Source organism: Mandrillus leucophaeus, unplaced genomic scaffold (assembly GCF_000951045.1).
Source record: "Mandrillus leucophaeus isolate KB7577 unplaced genomic scaffold, Mleu.le_1.0 Scaffold792, whole genome shotgun sequence".
Classification (NCBI taxonomy): domain Eukaryota; kingdom Metazoa; phylum Chordata; class Mammalia; order Primates; family Cercopithecidae; genus Mandrillus; species Mandrillus leucophaeus.
Window position 1 is genome coordinate 169,257 of NW_012108608.1, and position 20,869 is coordinate 190,125.

General features: G+C 34.3%; 1 protein-coding gene across 3 annotated transcripts in view; it reads right to left on the reverse strand.

Annotated features, from left to right (window-relative positions):
• BANK1 (B-cell scaffold protein with ankyrin repeats 1) overlaps positions 1-20,869 on the reverse strand; it is a 302,892-nt gene that overhangs the window by 164,204 nt on the left and 117,819 nt on the right. For all 3 annotated transcript variants that reach the window (XM_011967207.1, XM_011967205.1, XM_011967206.1), the window contains one exon: positions 10,544-10,740. In XM_011967207.1, coding sequence (XP_011822597.1) covers positions 10,544-10,740 — 197 coding nt within the window. The remainder of the gene's footprint in view (positions 1-10,543; positions 10,741-20,869) is intronic.

Here is a 20,869-nt window from a genome sequence, read left to right on the forward strand (position 1 = left end):
CTTGGATAATTGGCAATCTCCCCTTCAAATCCAAGATTGATAGATTCAACATAAGTCTATGCAGTTACCTATTCTTATAATAGAGAGTTCTCATTAAGGAAATGGATTAATTGGCTTACTGATATTTTACCAAGAGCCAAATTTGAATAAGTGAACTCGGCAGTACTGAGAAAAGAAAATTAAACACTAATAAAAGGAGAGATGTTCTTGCTTAGGCTGAAATCTCAGCCACAGGCTCAAATCAGGGATCTGAGTTTACGATTTGACACTATGAATGGACATTAATGTCTGACAGATAAAAATGCTCTGATTTTTTCCCCCCTGACAGTTCACTTTCTCCACAAGACACGCATACCAGCTGGAGACTGCATGTTGTCTCCTCCTCTACATTTTCATGAGGGATTCCAAACCACACGTCAGGAAATGTGTTTCTAAAATAGCATCATGCTTCACTCTTGTTTCCACAAACAGCTAATAAGACGTATTTGGGACAAACTAAATTAGAGCAAAATATTCATCAGAATCGTCCCCAAAGTATCATAGAGCTCATGCTTCATTAGAAAATTTTATCTTAATCTCTCTCATCTCCCAATAAATCATCTTTCCAATATTTAGAAAGGCTTATTACTATGATGACTAATTTTAAGGATAAATATATAAATATGCACATACAAATATACATACACATGTTGCTAAATGAAAAATTTGATTATCTGTCCTATCTTAGTTGACCTGTCAGTAGCATTTAATGTAGCTGTCCTCTACCTCATCTGTGAAAATCTTTCTTTTACTTGGCATCCAGGTCAATAGATTTCTTGATTCTCTTCCTACCTTAAATGCTGCTCACTGTTGGCCTTTTCTGTTGGTACTCCCTATAACCTCTACTTCCAAACTTTGGAACATAGTAGGCATTTCAAATTTAACATGTCTCAAGCCAAACTCCTGATTTTTCTTAACAAAACATTTCTTCATTCAGTCTTCCTCATCTCAGTAAGTGGCAAATAATTCCACCCTCTGCTTCTACCAACATACTTGGAAATATCAGTAACTACTCACTTTCTTTTATATTCCACCTCCAATGTCAGTAAATTCCATTTTCTATACTATAAAACAACGGCATATTTCAAACCTAACCACTTCTAGTTGTCTTTGCGGCTGTCATCCTACTGTAAACTACCATCTTTTTATCATCTATCATCTGGATTATGGGAGTAGTTGCCAACCAGGTCTGATCTGTCCTTCTTGCCCTGTACAGTCTGTGATCAATATAGTTGTGACTCTGATCAATTTAAATCATATGATGCCTGATATGGATTGGCTCTTTGTCCCCACCCAAATCTCATCTTGAATTGTAATCCCCATAATCCCCATATGTCCAGGGTGGGACCTGGTGGGAGGTGATTGAATCATAAGGCAGTTTTCCCCCATGCTGTTCTGATGAAAGTTAATGAGTTTTCACAAGATCTGATGGTCTTATAAGTGTTTGGCAATTCCTCCTTCTCTCCTTTCACCCGCGGCCATATCAGATGTGACTGCTTTCCCTCCCACCATGATTGTAAGTTTCCTGGGGCCTCCCCAGTCACGTGGAACTGTGAGTGAATTAAATCTCTTTTCTTCATAAATTACCCAGCCTCTGGCAGTTCTTTATAGCAGTGTGTAAACAGACCAATACAATGTCTCTGAGAATTCTCTAATGCCTTTCTCCAAAATACCAAATTCTCATCATTGCCTTTACAGCCCTACAGATCTGGCCTTACTTATCTTTCTGTGGCCATCTATTACTACGTCTTTTCTTTCTCATTTACTTTGCTTCAGTAACATTTGCCAACTGGCTCTTTTGTGCATATTCATATCCTACGAGAGCCTTTGCCCTTGTGCCATTTTCTCTTATTGGAATACCTGTCCATATAAATGCATGAATTTCTCTTTCATAGTTGTAGGTAGTTACCAAAAAGGACTCCTCAGTGAATACTTCTCTGACTACTCATTTCAAAATTGTTCTCCCTCCCATCTCCTTTCACACACCACTTTACACAATGTGGTTCTTTCTATTTCTTCCTGGTCTTAAACATTAATTTCCACTAGACACATTGTATATATTTATTTATTTATAGTCTTATTTCCCATTAGGGTAGGAGTTTTGGTCTCTTCTGAATTTCCAGTGTTTAGAAAAATGCTTGGCACCTAAGAGGTAGTCAATAAGTATTTGTTGAACTCAATCAATCAATTTGTTAAACTAAAATTGGAGACTGTTTTCTGGCTCAAGTGTGGGCTGATTAATTTATGTAAAACAAACCCAAAATTTAGCCTTCAACTGGTGCCATTTATTTTCTTTTTATACTGTATTTTTTAGAGGCAGAATAAGTCAATCATAATCTTTACTTTCTCACATCTATATCTATCACAAAGAGAGTGTTGCTACATAAGGAGAAATGAAAAAGAAATTATATTGTTGAGGCTCAGAGCTGTAATATTTGATGAATATTCTTGTTTTTTGATAATACAAGTCTGATTCTTTTCATATGCCTGGAGAGGCCTTTATATGAATTTAAAGTAAAAACAATTTCAAGATACTAGTACAAAAGTATATACCCAATCTACATTGGATTATATTAAATACCCTTTTCTTTCTTCAAGAATCAAGAATGATGGAAATTCAAAGCCAATTAATGGAGATGAATTTCCAAGAACAATATTTTTCCAATGAAATTATAATTCAATTGCCTTTGCATATTTTCCTTCTGAAAGGACAATGCCATGTGTTTGTTTCATGAGGGCCACGCTCTACAGATATAGTATCAATACCGATTGCTTTAATTACCATAAGTGATTAATTTTGCATTCTCTGAAACTGTATTTCCTTTTGACCAGCAGGCATGTAAGTGACAGCTCTAGGTTACCCTGTTCTACAGGTAAAGCTAATTGCTTTGAAAGAAGAGAGAAAAAAAATGAAAGATCTGAAGTTTAGGTTTCTGAGAAATCAGAACTCTAAAAATTACAAAAACTTAGGTCTCCAAGGGGTTTTAAAGACCATTTAGCCCCCATAGACAAGGATGTGACTCTTAATAGAATCCTGGAGACTGCCAGAATCTGAAGCAAATGTATAAAATATAATGAATTACCTATTTAGAATAAGATACTGTTTCAACTTTAAAAAATGATTTAATGATGTATTAAGGATCTCTATTGGAAAAGAACTGTAAGCACATGTATATTATTTCCTTCTATTACTTTCATAAATTGCCTTGTTATTTGTGGGTATTGAATTAATTTTAATGCAATGAGCATAAAAATAATTACCTACTGAGGCATAGGTAATCAAAATCATATCATCACTTTTCCTCATATACCATGATTGCATTCGCAGCAGCTACGGCATTTGGTACAATGAAGATAAAAGCAAATATATTATAAATTCTTCTGAACTATATAGCTGTTACATCTAAATTTTCCACCCCAGCTCTGTTCCATGTATTTGAGAACAGTGGGAAATGGGCTTAAAGTGCAGATAGAGGGCCTTACCCTAACTCCAAAGAATATTTTTTCAAAAGTGAGAATAAATAGATATTCAAATAAATATTACAAAGTAAATCTCATTTAGGAATAAAATTACGATATCTCCCGAAAGCGCTAAGATTCCCTTCTGCCTGGGAAAATAAGATGTGGCTTTTCAGAGTTCAGCTGTTGCTAAGACAAAGTGCCCTCTAAGGTTTATCAAAAGGGTCATTGTTTTTAGAACAATTTTTAACAGTAAGTTATTTTTTAATACTAATTATTCAATTGAGGGAAGTTATGAAATAAAGGAGTAAACAGACCTTGGAATAAAAAGGATAACAAATGTCTACATTATGAAAAATGTGTGTCTCATGTTTTTATGAGAATATAACATTTCTGATATAAAAACCCTGAATGAAGAATATAATACATTATGCTTATTCAAGAAATTGGAAACACAAATCACACACTATATTCATTTTACAAAACCTCTATTTTGTTGAACTTTAGGGCTAATTTCTCTTTTGGTGATGTAAATTGATAATGCAATAATCTGTTTATGTGTCTTATTTGTAAAAAACATTCAAGGACTATTCAGATATTTTACTCATCTTGCTTCTCCCAGTGATGCTTGCTCTCCTCCCCACCTCACCGCCAAATGATTATACTGTGTGGAGCCTAGCTGTACATCAACCTGACCCTTTCTGCTTCTGTTTCCTCCTCTACTGAGGCAGAATAATGAATGAGAACCCAGGAAAACTTTTAAAAAACTATATTCTTTGTATATGGAAAGAGAGTGTACAGACACTGGTAGCTATTCTAGCAACTTTATGAAAACATAAATCATTTATTACATAGAAGAACAGTGAGAAAACAGTGGCTGTGACATCTGAGAATAGTTATTCCTGAGAATTACAAATGGGGCTTTTGCTTGACTCTGTTAAACCAAACTAACATGATTTCTGGGAGAAAGAGATTACTTTAAGCAGTCTCACACACTGGGCTTAGTGGACATGAGAAATGTCTTTCCTAATGAACATTCTACTGACAAATACCCTAAAGACAGTTTTCCTAAATAATATAACTCATAAAATTAATTAGGGAAAATTATTTTTACAGTTTTTTTCTATTTGAATCTAGCTATATCATACATATTGCATTAAGCATACAACCTGTGCAAAGCATGTAAATAAATAATTGAAAATCAAGTATTTTCTTATATTATGAGTAGGCAAAAAATACTACAAACAACTAGATTTTTATGTACTTACCATTAAGTTGTGTATGAGCTCTTTGGGGGCTCTACAAACATTTCTTCATATATATTTTATCAAAATATTATATAAAATGTTAAGTTTTCTTTTAATAGGTGCATAGTCTTTTGTAGGTCATTATCATAAGTTAAAAAATAATATATTCTGTGAAAAAAATCAATAACAAGATTTGATTTTCTGGCCTAAGAAGTCAGGGTTTACCTACTCTGCCTTCTTCACACAACCGCGCATCCCATTTCTTTCACCATATGAATCCTTCACCTTTCCCCATTAAGTGCTTATTTAAAATCCCATTTAGAATGTTTCTTCTGCTTCATGCAAATTCCACATGATTTCATTTGTTCCAGTTATGATACTGCCTTTTAATCATAAGTGAAGAGAGTGCAGAAAGAACCTTTGCCGATGGGGAAGACAAGAAAGCCACAAGGGGTCAGTGGACTTTCAGAAAGAGGGCAGGGTCAAGGAAAGCAGTGTCAAAGGTTGTGCCACAAGATGTCTGAAAGAAATCCACTGGATCTGATATATGGTTGATTAGTTATGGCCTTTGACAGAGCAGCTGTAGTAGTCAGCTAAATGCAAAGCACGTATAGAGAGTCTTTAAACAATGCAAAACTATATGTCTATGTAAAGCAAGTGTGTGTGTGTGTGTGTGTGTATATATATATATAATTGAAACATTTGTTCAGGGAAGAGTCAGTATAATGGGAGAGATTAATGATGTAAGAAAAGAAAAGGTATCATCGATGGTGAAGTCTAAATTTGATATGAATAACAATAAGCCAACAGAAAATAAGGCAAATGCAATATTTTTTGTGGGTCTTCTATATATTTAACAATTTCACATTCATTTCATCAAATCCTAAAGTGCTCTATAAAGAATTATTTTTTCCCAGGATGCAAACTTAGTTTTTGGTGAAGTTAGGTTTAAAATCCAGACCTGACTGAATCCCAGGACTCTAGGAGTAAAGGAAAATACAGCAAAGAGATTCAAGGGAGTTTACACAGCATGTTTAGAGCTGCAGAGTTAGGGCATCAAAACTGGGTCTGATGACTTGGAGAAGAGAAAAATTCTGTGATAGCCAGATTTTTGAAAGAGATTCCTAAGTAGTTTCAAGCACATAACTGACACATAAATTTATAATGCATGCATGCAGTCAAGTGCAGTTATGTGACTTATTCTAGTTTCTTCAATTCTAACAGAACAGAACATCAATATTGAATAAAGGCCAGGATTCCAAAATTCATACTAGTTGGGCCTATTAAAATATATGCTGAAGACAAGCAGTAGGGCTGTCTATGAAGTCTCTGAAACTAAACTTAAAAAAAATTCCAAGTATAGGAAATATGACCAATTATTTTATTTACCATATGGGACCTATTTAAGTATATGATTGGGAAAGTGAAATAAGACAAGTCTTTAAATTGGACACCGACCTTCTGCACCATCAATGAGAAAAATACATGCTGAGCACCTTTAGTGTACCTGATGGTGGGAGGGGAGGAGAGCCCACTATGCTTCATGAGCTTCCAGACTTATAAGAAAGAAAAAACCACATAAGCAAAGCAGGATATGCTGCCATTTAAACTAAATTATAGAACACTGATAAACACTGAATTAAATGGAACAATCTACTTGCAAAGTACTGGGAGGGCAATGCTGAGAATGAGAGAAATAAAGAGCCAAGGAGAGTGAATGTTTACTACTAGCCTAAACACCAAATCTAACCTCTGAGTAATCAGTTCTCTATATTAGCCAGTCAATTATTGCTTTATATTAGGGATATTGTAAGTGCTTCAACACCTACCCCTCCATACATGTATTTTAAACCCAAGCCCTTGACTATCTGAAAAAGATTAGGGCCTATCAGTCAGATACTGGAGGGCAACAAAATCTCTCTGTCTCTCTCTCTCTCTCACACACACACACACACACACACACACACACACACACACACACACGGGCCCAGTGTCCACAGGGACAAAGAGCAGTGTAGGGACAGATTAAGGAGAGCCTGATGCCACAGGAATCCCATCTCACATATGAGCCATAGAAAGATTCTCAGTCAGGAGTACTCCTGAAAAGCCAGTTAGAGAATGTGCATGGAAAGCTGATTTTCCCATTTCTTAAATTTTCTTCATGAATATTTATAATTAACAGCGTATAAATATTTAAACCAAACTACAAGTGAACACAGTGGTGGAAGAAAAAAGATATTTTCTGGATATTGTTTCTAAGATAAGTGAACACCTGCTCCAATTCCATAGCTGGCCAACAGAGGAGAATGTACTTTTCCTTGTCTATTTACACATTGATATAATCATTTTGTTAAGGGTTTTAAATTGAAGAGGATGGATAGGATGACATATCTGAACTAATACAAGTGGATATTCTTTATATCTGTTTGGTTAAAGTACAGACTAGTCTTGTACTCTTTATCTTAAATCTCAAGGTACCTCAATCTGAGGCCAAGTTCCAGTTTGTTTTCAACTTTTCATGCACGTTTTATTTAAGAGATAAGTTTCTGAAGACTAAATAAATCATCAATGTCACTATTTACTATTTGAAATGTCCTGGGCTTTCCTTATGAATAATGCTAAGCAAATCGTTGTTCACACCTAGTTGTGAATTTAAGTACCAAATATTTTGCCCTTTTCCCACCTACTTTTCATATTAATTCTCTCAGGTGACATTGTCAGAAACTGAAAAATGAGTAGATATTTTAAAGACTTTATGGATTATAGAAATATATGATATTATCATCCAGTAATAGCACTGAAAACATAAATGAAGTACAGATGTTAATTACATAACTTTATCAAAACATGAAAGCCATTCATAATGAAGAGGCTCTGTTCATAGACTGTGTATAAATTATTAACCTCTCAAATAAAAAAGTCATGAAGCAATGTAAATGTAATTTCAGACCCTCTTCTTCTCCTACTCTCCTCCTTCTCTCCTTCTTTCTCTTCCTCCCCTCCTTCCTCATTCTTTTCTTCATCTTCATCCTCTTCCTTCACATACCTAACGATAAGACATGGGTGTCACTTGGTTTATGAATGCTTGCTAATGCTTCTGTGTTTTCTCTGTATTTTTCTAAAATCACAATTGGCTTTTTCCTTCTACCCACTTCATTCAGTGACGACCCAAATCACTGTATTGTAACTCCCTGTGGAATTCTAAAATGAGCAATGTTTTATTGATGGGGGATTAGGAAGTATTGAACAAATCAGTAAATTAGTTGGGAGCAAAATATGTTGGAATTTAAAAATAGATATTTCTTCAGTAGAAGTATAGTCCACTGGTAGATCGTAAACCTCAAACTTAAAAATATCTGCTCCTTTAAACTATTCTGAAACAATAGTTCATGAAAAATTTGAATGCATATGTGATGATCTCAGATTTTTCAGAATCTAGGTCATTATAACATTGAAGTGATATAGATGCTTTTAAAGCAACAGTAAAGTATTTTAGTAGCATAATGAGATTCCACTTTTCTCCATCAGGTTTACATACACTCTTTACAAGACTGAACTAACAGTATTTAGAATAGATAGTGTCAACATCTGCTTATCTGGCATACCTTCAGTAAGAAGATATGACTTCCAAATTTATTTTAAATAAAATTGATAATTAGAAGAATAATTCATGTATCATATAAATTGACAGGAAACATTTTTCCATGTGGGTCAAAATGCAATACATATGTTTCATTTTCTTAACTACACATTTGCAAAAAGGCCTTCATAGCTTGCAAAATTATTGTATATAAAATTATCCAGGGTCATGAAAACGCATTGACAGATCTGTTGGCACTTGCAACAGTTACAGTCAATTCCTTACTGACAGCAGAACATTCACAAAATAATTGATCTATCCCAACTATAATGGTAACGTTTACTGTAGACATTCAGGCAGAAATAACAGCTTACAAAGATACTATAGAAAATTATGTAACAAATTTCACACAATAATTATCAAGTATAACTGTCAAATTAGAATGCAGCAACTATGAAAGAGTGATTGTCACCTAGAGACAATGATAGCAATCAACTTCTATCAGCACTGTTATTGCAGGAGCAGAGGTATAAATACTGAGAGGGTGTAAGAGAAAAAAAAATTATATCCCACATCCATCAAACCTCACATCCTACCATTGTACTTACTTTCATACCTACTGTCATCATTATGTAATATTTTGTTACTTATGGAGCACCTGAAGTGTGCATGCGGTTGCATCTGTCAAAAGGTGAGTCTTTACTGGAGAGCAAGAAGTGAAAGAATGACTTTTTGAAAATCAGGGATTAATTTAGAAAGCATCCCTAGATGATAGGACTTCTAGGGAAAATTTTAACCCAGTGTACCAGTGGCTAAAAATTAAAGAATAGAGTTGTACGGAGTTAAAGACAGGCACCTAAAATGTATTAAATAACAGTATTAATGGAAAACATCCAAGGCTAAATTGACTTACTGACTTACCTGAGGTAGATACCATGCTGCCCTATTCAATGCCTGCATACAGTGAACAATTATGAAAATTAATGCCCTCATCAGATAAAGCATGACAACTAGTTAAAAACTAGCATATATGACAATCACTATCTAAAATCCTTCCAGAAATAAAAAGAATGGTTATTTCTGATTTGAAGGACCTAAGACTAAAAATTAGTAGTTTATTAATTTTGTCATAAAACTTCATGTTCTATATTTATTTTAAATATACTCTCCAGAAATCTCAAATACCAATGATTGTTTTTGAAGTCCAATATTAATTAGATTGGCTTAATCTGACAATCAGAATAAATGCTAAAATAACCAGAAGCTTACAGGATTTACATATTCTATATTAACTCTTCTTTGACAACAAAATTATTTGTTTTAAATACTCAAAGACAAATTTTGATAATTTACCAGCATAATCATTGTCCCATTATATTTTCCAAAGAGCCATCAGGGTATAATTCACTTTCTGGAGCAAAATGTGCATATCTTTGTTACAAATAGAAAAACAACTGCTTTTCTAAACATGATTATGGAAACACAAAGTATGTTTTATGTACTGAGATAGCATCCGCTCCTTCTTAAAATCTTCTTTCGATTACATTCTTACAAAACTAACACTCTTCAAAAAGTGTTCTGTAATTTGGGGCTTCAACCTACATAAGACAGAATTGGGACTTAACAGGGAAGAGGAGAAGGAATCACACAAGGAAAACAAATTTAAGCAACATAAATTCACTTTTTAGGCGGGGTGAGGTGGTTCACGCCTGTAATCCCAGCACTTTGGGAGGCCGAGCTGGGCGGATCACTTGAGGTCAGGAGTTTGAGATCATCCTGCCTAACATGGTGAAACTCCATCTCTACTAAAAATGCAAAAATTTGCCGGGCGTGGTGACGGGCGCCTGTAGTCCCAGCTATTCAGGAGGCTGAGGCAGGAGAATGGCGTGAACCCAGGAGGTAGAGCTCTCAGTGAGCCAAGATAGCACCACTGCACTCCAGCCTGGGCGATCCAGGAAGACTCCATCTCAAAAATAAATAAATAAATAAAATAATAAGAAAATAAATAAATAAATAATTTTTTTATTAGGTAGACTTTTTGAATTATCATCAAATTGTTTTTCTGCAACTCACAATTATTGATCTTTTTTCATGTGCCTAATAGTGCCTTATCTAGACTCTTAAACAAAATGGTAAAGGTAATAGGTTTTTTCTTCTTACAGTTTCTTCTACAATATCAAACAGAATATACAGAGATATAATTCAAAAAAAAACTTACTGAAAAGTCTTCAAAGATTTTCTTGAGTTCTTTGTGACCATGCCTTTCAGCAATATGTGCGGGGTCTGAACCCTCCATATTTTTCATCTTAGATGCCCAGGTTGCTCCTGAACATTGAAGCAAATGAATAGCCAGGTTCTTTAAGCCAAACTTTGCTGCACAGTGGAGAAGAGTTGGAAGTTCTTTGAAATGAATATCTGTAAGCATAAGAAGTAGTAGGATTTAATGTTTTGATTTTATTGGCAATCTCATTAAAAGAAACCATCAATAGTTTCAGCAATTTAGAATCTTCCCCTCACTCAATTTCCTATATTAAAATAAATATAAACTCATATTCTCACTAGCATTAATGCACCAATCTTATTTGTCAGGTAAGTTTAATTGTTTAATTTAAAAAGCCACATCAACCTCTTAAATGAAAAAAAAAGAAAGAAAAACATGCTGTAATAACTCCTTTTGAATGTACCTAGACATTAACCAAACACTAAATTAAAAAAATTCTGTAAGTTCATCTATGAAATAATTTTATATTCTACCTCCCTGCCTAGTTTGCTTCCTTCCAAAGTTGAAACGAACATGAAATTCTTTGAGGGGTTATACTAGATTTCTATATAAAATTTTTCTTTCACAAACTGACTGCAACAGAAAATACAGGTGAGCGTTTTTATAAATAACTTCAGTGTGGAAATTTCCATCTGGATTTTACAACTTTTATATCAATGTCTTAAAGAGTTTGATTTTTCATAATTATTAACTATCAATTAGAAGACATTTATTAATTTTATATCACTATAAAATGATGAATGTAACCTGTATCCCAATGACAAACAAAACAAAACACAAACGAATGATGGTTTGTTATTATTCTATACTTTTGCACTTAGCTGAAAAAAAAGTTATGGAAATTACACATCAACATAATAGCTGTGGCATTATCAGAAGTAAGGTGAAGACTTATAGCAAAATAATCAAAGGAATCAAAACCAAAGTCAATTGTCTTCCAGTAAACTTTTAACGCAATGGAAAACAGCCATCTCATTGCTTTTTTGAAAACTGTGAATTTGCTTTAATCATCTTAGTTCATACACTATGTAGTTATTTTCTTAAATGTACACATTTACTTTGCAAACAATTTACAGTCTTACTTGTTAGATTAAAATAATAGATTTGTTTAGGAGATACAATAAACGTTTAGAATGTGTTTAATCTACAGTGTACGTTTGTTTCATTTCATGGCAATTTTCATTTAATTAATCTAGATTCACTGCCTCTGTTTTTATCACGAAGGTGTAAATAGAGAAGCCATAATTCAAACCAAAGTATGACAAATTTACTTTTCATTTTTCTTCTAGACCAAATAAAATTTTAGTTTTCAGTTGTTTCAGCCAATGTCTTTCAAACAGTAATTTCATGAGAATAGAATAAAATGTCTGGGGGAATTTTTTAAAGAAAAGTCCAATGTCACTTGCTTTACAAATACAAATAAACAGGTGAATTGTCACATAGCAAAGAAATCAAATCATACATTTGTTTGTGCAGAGCTGCTCCTAAACTTTTGGAGGCAATCCCTACAAAAGATGGCTAATAATTAAACAGAAGTAATCAAACCAAAGCTTTCAAAAGATTAACCTAGCTCACTAGAATAATAAAATGAAAATATACTCAAGTTTGGAATATGAGCATTAAACAAGAATTTAACAGTAAGATGAGTATTGAAACTGGAAATTCATGACCACGTAATCCATTTGTTTTAATAAATCATTATTTTATCTGGAATAGTAAATACTCATTCAGAGTAGAATGACCAGGTGGCCTCTTTGGGGCAAAACAACAAAGCACACAATAAAGAGACGATTAAAAATCAGGAAATCTGCATTCTAATCCCAGCTCAGCCACCAAATCTGTGGTTCTTAAGAATTCATCTTGTGGACCTCAGTTTCCTAATTTATAAGATGAAAGGGTTGGGGTCAAAATTATAGAACTTCTGATATTCTTCTGGGCTTGATGCCATGCCACAAATGCTTTAAGTCAAGAAACTCTCTGGAAGGTATTTTTTCCTGGGTTTTAATCAGACACCAATTAGAATAGGGAAGGTAGCTGCAAAGGTTGAAGAAACATAATTTTTATTCCTTTCGTAATAGGATTTGAAACCTGATGAAATGTTATTATTTCCGTGGATCTGTAAAAACAGAGCATTGCCGTGTTTATGAAACTTTCTGCTCTCTGACAGGAGAACCATTATGTAACATGTGAGGTGTCACTTTTCCAATTCTGTCAAAAGATTAGACATATAATTCTTTTTAGGATTTTAAGAAACAAAAAAATGCTGCCAAGGTTATCATGCTTCTAAAACCTTTATAATGTAAACAAAATGCACAAAGGAAATAGTCCATCAAAACCCTATGCTACAGTTTTGTTGTTATCTCTCATATTATATAAAATATAGCAGTGGAAAATTCATAAATAGATATATACTTTACTATTAAACTCAACATTGAACCTGCCTCATTAATTGTTATAATTGAATTCTTGTTACTAAAATATTCTCTTAAATAAGAGAAAAAATTAGAATTTGCATCCACTTGGTATTTCTCTTGTTAATTATCTCAGGAAATTTCATACAAGATACTCTTTCTTTTAAATGTTTTAGTTGAATAGGTTAGGTCCTAATCTGCACTATATTCATATGAGTCTTAATTTCTTCTTGTTAAATAAACTTCAAAATAATGTCTTTTATTACTTAAGTACCAAAATTCTAAAATTTAATATTTATTTATCATGATAAGCAATATAGTGTAGCACTTAAGCATTAGGACTTTGGAGCCAGATTGTATGGATTAAATCTATACAATTTAATTTAATTCTAGTATTTAGTCATAGTGTCATTTGCACAAGCTACTTGAACTTAGGCCTCTTAATTTTCTTAATATTCAATTGATGACCACAACATCTGCTCAGTTATTAAACCTATGTCCAATGTATTCTTCCATGCAAAAAGTACTGCTAGTCCTCATTAATTGGGAATTCTGTTTATGCAAATTCATTTACTCACTAAAATTTGTTTGTAACCCCTTAAGACACTTTTCCAGGCATTTGCAACGAAAAATACGTATAGCAACGAAAAATTTGAGTCACCCAAAGCACACATTCCCAGCTGGGGTCAAACAAGACAACCCTATGCCTCCTTATTTCAGCTCTCATACTGTAAACAAATGTCCTGTTTGCAGTCCATTTGGTGCCACAACTGTCACAGCTTTTGTGGTTTATTTTGGTGAATTAGCTGTTTAAAATGGCCCCCAAGCACAGTGCTGAAGTGCTGTGTAGTATTTCTAAGCACTTGAAAGCAGTGGCGTGCCTTATGGAGAAAATACATGTATTAGATAAATTCATTCAGGCATGAGTTACAGTGTTGACGGTAAGTTCAGTTTGAATCAACAGTATATATTAAATAAGGTATTGTTAAACAGAAACACACATAAAGCAAGGTTATGTATCAATTGATTGATGAAAACATTGTGACCGGAAGCTCACAGGAACCTAATCCTATATTTCTCCTGGGAGCAAAGGTTCAGCACTGACTTATTCGATTACTTTACAGAACATAACTACTGCAAATAATGAGAATCAAATGCATTTTAAAGCAATCCAGAGGCCCCTTTTAATTTTGGAGAGGGAGTTCATAATTGGTTTCCCATTGCAGCATGGCCAGTTATTTTCTGACTTATGGTGCCTTATTTTCTTTGCTCCTCCATACAGTCAGGGAGGCTCTGAGAGAAACTACGGCCCCTGTATACTGCTCCTCAGGGTGAGGCCAGAAAAACTGTGGAGCTGCGGGAGGCAACTGTGAGCATTGAAGTCCGTGACTTATGAGACCTTCTCCCGGGCTATCTCTGTGTTCTGGGCCCACTCAGTTAAAATCCAAACCAGGAATGGTTAGAATCCACTTCCACAACCAACCAGCTAGTAGAAAGAAAGAGTAGTTCTACAGCCTTGATTCTCTGTTTTTTATTTTTATTGTCAGGCATAGACAAACAACAGGAAAAACTTTGGGTGAAGATGAATAGTTACTTGTTGTTCTCAGATAATTTCTTTGAAAGACTGTACATTTTAAATTTTTTGATAGAAATTCTGTATTTTGTTGATCTGTATGCTTAAGATTTGAAAGTTTTGTAAAATTGTAAAACTTGAGTTCTAAAATGATGATATTCTGTCATCCAAAGGATCTGCATGATGAGTTGACAAGAAGTATGAGAAATAAATGGAGCATGTGACCTCAAACCCAGAAGGGACTCATTGCTTACTGAATACCGGAGTGGATGGAATCCACCCTAAAATTAGCAGCAATAATGATAGGAGGAGGAAAAGGAAGAAGAAAACATGGTGGTTAACAAATGGAATTGGAGAGGTAGGGATTTAAGGTACTTAGTGGCAGATTGAGTAAGAGCAGATCAACAGAACAAGGATGTGGCAGGTGGTGCAAGATGCTCTGATTTCAGAAAAAGAGTCTTTGAGAACACACTATGAAGTGCCGTCTTATCTAGGACTGTGGGCTAGAATGGCCAGAGAGAAGTAGGCAATGAGTAAAACAAGGTTGAAGTAGGACTTAAGGCCACAGACGAAGAGCCTGGGAGCTTGGAGTCCATGTGTGGAGGTAATTCTAGGAAGCAAAGGGAGATGTGAAGTGTTTATTAGAAGTTCCTAGAATTGATATCAACTAAAATTAAATCTCACAATATTTAAATACGTTTATTTTCCATTTTCCACTAGAAAACCCAGACAATGTTGAGGCAATAAAAAGAGCTGGACAGTTTCATGTTTACCCCAATCCATCCAATCTGTAGCTAAACCCTGGTTCAAGTCAGAAGCCTCTAAAAATTTTATTTCTATACAAATATACTTGCATTCTTTTCCTCTACATTCATTAGAAAAATATTCCTCTTGAAAATTACCAACTTTGTCTCTGCTGTGTCTTAACAAGACAATAACCAAGAACCAGGAAAAGATCCAGGAAAAGTTGAACAGTAAAAGTGCATAAACCAGATGGGCTGGGTTGGGATCAGATGGTTGGGCACTCTGGTACAGAGCCATGCCTTACAGGTAAAATGCTACCTACTGGCCTTTATTTAGATGGGTCTCACATGGACATTCAAGAAATTAGGGCCACAAAGCAGTAAATCAATATGTCTGGCAAGGAAACTTTACTTCATTAGTAAGGACTATTTCAGCATTTTAAAAGGAATACCTTTTAGTCTTGAGCATTGGAGTTGTTCTTTTAAAATGTTAAATGATTTGATAATAAAATGCACAAAGGCAAGGAGGTAAATCTCAGAAATCTTATGGGCAGTAAAAGGAGTGGGTAGAACTTAAGATGCCTTTGGAAGCACTGTCATATATGTATTATAGAGACAAAATGAAAATGGAATATGAGAATGATTAGGGAAGCCCCAAGTGCCAACCTGCTCTGCATATTTCAGACGTGCCAATATTTATATTTTATAAATATTTATTTATATATTTATAATATCTATTACATATATATTTAATAATTTAATCTATGTATTCAATACATACTTTATATATTTATATGTTATAGAGAGATTATAGATAACATATATTTCTATCAACCTATCTCTATCTATCTTTCAACACACACATATATACACACATTTTATTGATTTCTCTTGAGAACCCTGACCAGTACAGTGAGGAAGATGCTGTGGTGGCTTTGGTAAACCATAACTTACAGAAAGAAGGCATAAAAACAAGTTCTACATCTAAGTTTCTTTCCTTTTCAGAATAATACAATGTGAGTTTTCAAACCTGAACATTTTTTTAAATAACTATTTGGTAATGGCAGAATCCAGTAAGCAAATGAGTCCTTTCAGAAAGGGCAGGGAGGTGTTCTCAGGGTGGATTAATAATAGGGTGTGGTATACAGTGGTTTCTGAACCTCTCAAGAATTTCAAAGAATTTCAGACATTTGAGGATCGTTACTGCATAACAACTGCAAAAGAAAGAGGGAGTTTCCTAAGTCGTAACTTATTCAAGACATTAATTAAAAAGCCCATTTGGCCCCACCTCCCCTCTGTGTGTGTGTGTGTGTGTGTGTGTGTGTTTCTAATTGAGGCCAACCCATGCAAACATTTTCCTAATTAAAGTAAATGGATATTAGAGAGCCTATTTCCTGTTATCAGTTACTAATAGATACTATTTATGTTTCTTTTCCTAACTCTATGATATAATTATAGATGCCTATTACTGTTGACCCTGAAAAACCTACAATTTGTGTGTTGGCCCAGAGAAGACAAACATATGTGCCTTGGTACTTGAGCACAGACAGTTCAGTGCAGCATATTCAGAAGGCACACATGCCAATTTTTCATTCTGCTAATAGCAGATGCCATGAATAAGAAGAACAAAATAAAATGAAAAAAAAAATGACAATCTAAATTAGTGCCTTAGTCCAACGAAGAAGAATCATTTTATTTGGGGAGCTCAAATATTACTAATTTGTATCTATTGATACCAGGGTTTTATTCAGTCTATGGTTCACTTGGTTACCATTAGCTAAGTAATTAATATAATAAATTTTTATTGAGCACTAGAAATTCTTCCAGGGACTGGGAAGTAATCTGTGAACCACACAGGGCTTCCTCTTAAAGGGCAGTATTTACCCATAAAGACAAAATGGCTGATATGAAGGAAATCATATACTACGAAACAAAAATTACAATGTTTCTAGGATTGTAAAAATAATGAAAAGAGTATCTGAGGTTATTTCAAACTTGTCGTCATAAGTTATTCATTATAATAGTAATTTATATAATTAGGCAGAAAAACTTGAGAACCTTCCTTTAAATTTAAGATAATCTTCCCTATAAAGTTTCCTCTGACTGTCCTCTTTCTTTTGTGCTCCCATGACACCCTGAGCTCCTGCTCACTATAGGGTACCGGGGCACAGTCATCCAGGGACTAGCAAAGTGGCCACTGGAGCTAGGCTGCCTGGATCCAAGTCCCAGCTCTGCCACTTACCATCTGGGCAAAGTATGCAACTTCTCATCCGTAAAGTGAAGATTAAAATGGTACCTACTTCAGGATCATTGTGAAGAAGTAAATGACAGTGTAAGTAAAGTGCTTAGACCTGTTTGACAGAGTAAGCAAAACACATGTTAAGTGCTATGCGTAGGGCACACACTGTATTCAGGACACTTATTTCTGTAGTTTTGTTTTCTCGTTCATTGGCTTCTGTGCCCTCTGAGAGTGTGGGCTGTGTCCTGTTTATCCCACATTCTTCTACCTTCCTTCAGTATCTAGAAGAATACCTACTATGAAGTGGAGTACATTAAACTTTTTGTAAGCATTTCTGAGTTTTTTTTTTAAATAATGGTATGGGAAAACATATTTTTAGATGAACAGTCACTCTAAGACTACTTCATTCTGCATCCATGATTTTTTTTTTTTTTTTTGAGATGGAGTCTAGCTCTGTTGCCCAGGCTGCAGTGCAATGGCATAATCTCGGCTCACAGCAACCTCCGCCTCCTGGGTTCAAGTGATTCTCCTGTCTCAGTCTCCTGAGTAGCTGGGATTACAGGCATGCACCATCACACCAGGCTAATTTTTCTATTTTTAGTAGAGACGGGGTTTCTCCGTGTTGGTGAGGCTGATCTTGAACTCCCGACCTCAGGTGATCCACCTACCCCGGCCTCCCAAAGTGCTAGGATTACAGGCATGAGCCATCGTGCCCGGCCTCTGCACCAATGATTTTAATTCAAGCACACAGAGTGATGGAATAAAAAATCTATCTTGACTTTAATTTGATTTATGTCAATTTGATTCATGTACATAAAAATGATGCCAATCAATTACTGTTCACTCAGTGGTTCTCACTGGTGATTCACAGAGGCGTAGAATCAGCATCATATAAAAATTTGTGAGAAATGTAAATTCTTGTACCCAACCCAGACCTACTGTATCAGAAATTTGAAGAGAGATGGCAGCAATCTGAATTTTAACATATCCTTCAAGCGACTCTGAAGCCTGCTAAAGATTGAGAACCATGCCATTAAATAAAAGAAAGAATAGGGGCTTGGTTCTAATAATTAAACAAAAGTGGATAGACAAGAAAATTGGGGTTAACCTCACAGAGAGCTACATAAAACTGCAAAGTGTACAAAGTAGTGGACTTTCTCTCCATTCTGTTCACAGTTTCTGTAAAAAACTTCCCTCTTCTGTCATGGTTTACATATTTTAAAATACATTTTCAGTAGAGTAAATGGAAAATACTACAATAGAAGTGAAAATTATGTGTATTATATTTGCCCCATATCTTTTTTTACATTTTATGAAGGTATGATTGACAAATAAAAATTGTATATATTCAGTGTGTACAACGAGATAATTGGTATATGTACACATTGTAAAATGATTACCACAATCAAGACAATTAACATACCCATCACCTCATACATTTATAATTTTCTGTTGTCTGTAGTGAGAACACTTGAGATCTACTCTTTTAGTACATTTCAAGATACAATACATTATTATTAACCACAGTCATCATGCTGGACATTAGATCTCCAGTACTTATTCATCTTACAACTGAAGATTTGTGTCCTTTGACCAATATCTCCTCTTTTCTCCCATCCCTGGAGCCCCTTAATACCACCATTCTACTCTCCGTAAGTTTGACTTTTCAAAGATTCTAATATAGATGAGGTAATCATGTAGTATTTGTTTTCTGTGTCTGACTTAACTCACTTAGCACACTGCCCTTCCGGTCTTTCCATGTTGTTTCAAACGGCAGTATTTCCTTTTTTTAAAGGTGGGATAATATTCATTTGTAGATGTATACCACATTTTCTTTATTCATTCATCCATCAAAGGACAATCACATTTTTCCCATATTTTGGCTACTGTGAACAATGCTGCGATGAATATGGGGGTGCAGATATGTCTTCAAGGCAGTGATTTTATTTCCTTTGGATATGTACCCAAAAGTTGCATTGATGGATCATATTACAGTTCTATTTTTATTTTTTATGCTGGGCAAACATTGGAACATTTTTTAAATTAACTTTTTATTTATAACTGACACATAATTATACATTTTTATAAGGTACAGTGTATGTTTCAATGCACACATACATTGTATAATGGTCAAATCAGGATAATCATTTCCATCACTTTTCATTTATCATTTCTTTGTGATGATATTCAAAATATTCTCTTATAGGTAGCTATAAATATACACTACATTGTTATTTGCTATAGTCACCTTACGGTGTAATTGAGCACCAAAACTTATTCTTCCTAACTGTAACTTTGTACCCATCAACCAATCACCCCTAATTTCCCTGCCCTCTCCCATCTGCAGCCCCTGGTAACCACTATCCTACTCTCTACTTCCATGAAATCAACTTTTTAAGGTTTCACGTATGAGTGAGATCATGCTGTGTTTGTCTTTCTGTGCCTGGATTATTCCACTTAAAATTATGTCCTTCAGGTTCTTCTGTTTTTGCAAATGACAGGATGTTATTCTGTTTTATGCTTGAAGAGTATTCCATTGTGATATATAACACATTTTGTTTATCCATTCATTTGTAGTTGGGCATTTACGTTGATTCCACATCTTAGCTATTGTGAATAATACTGCAATAAACATGGAAGTACAGATATATTTTTAATATACTGATTTCATTTCCTTTGGATATATATCCAGTAATTCGATTGCTGGATTATATAGTAGTTTTATTTTAAATTTTTTGAGGAACTTCAAGACTCTTTTCCATAATAGCTGTACTAATTTATATTCTTATCCACAGTGCATCAGTTCCTCTTTTTCCACATTCTTCCCAGAATTTGTTATTTCTTATCTTTGTCATCATAGCCATTCTGATTGGAATGAGGTGGAATTTCATTGTGGTTTTGATTTGCATTTCTCTAATGATGAGTGATGTTGAGCATTTTTTCATATATCTGTTGGTGATATGTAATTGCCATTTCTTCTATTTCTTTTGAAAAATGTTACATTGTCTTTTGCCCATTTTTAACTGGATTAATTCACATATATGAGTAATAATTATAATTTTCAAGTATAAGTAAACCCAATGTTGTAGTTCAGGGACAAAACTTAACAGTATGGGCAAAATAAAACACAGACAAAAACAAATATATTAAACTATATCCTCTTTACAATGAGCATATTTTAAAACACGAGGAAAGTTTGAAAGTTAATGGAGGAAAAAAGACATAACCGCGCATATAGTAGCTATATATCAAGAAAGCTGAGGTAGCTATAATAATATTTGACAAAAAAATTAAGGC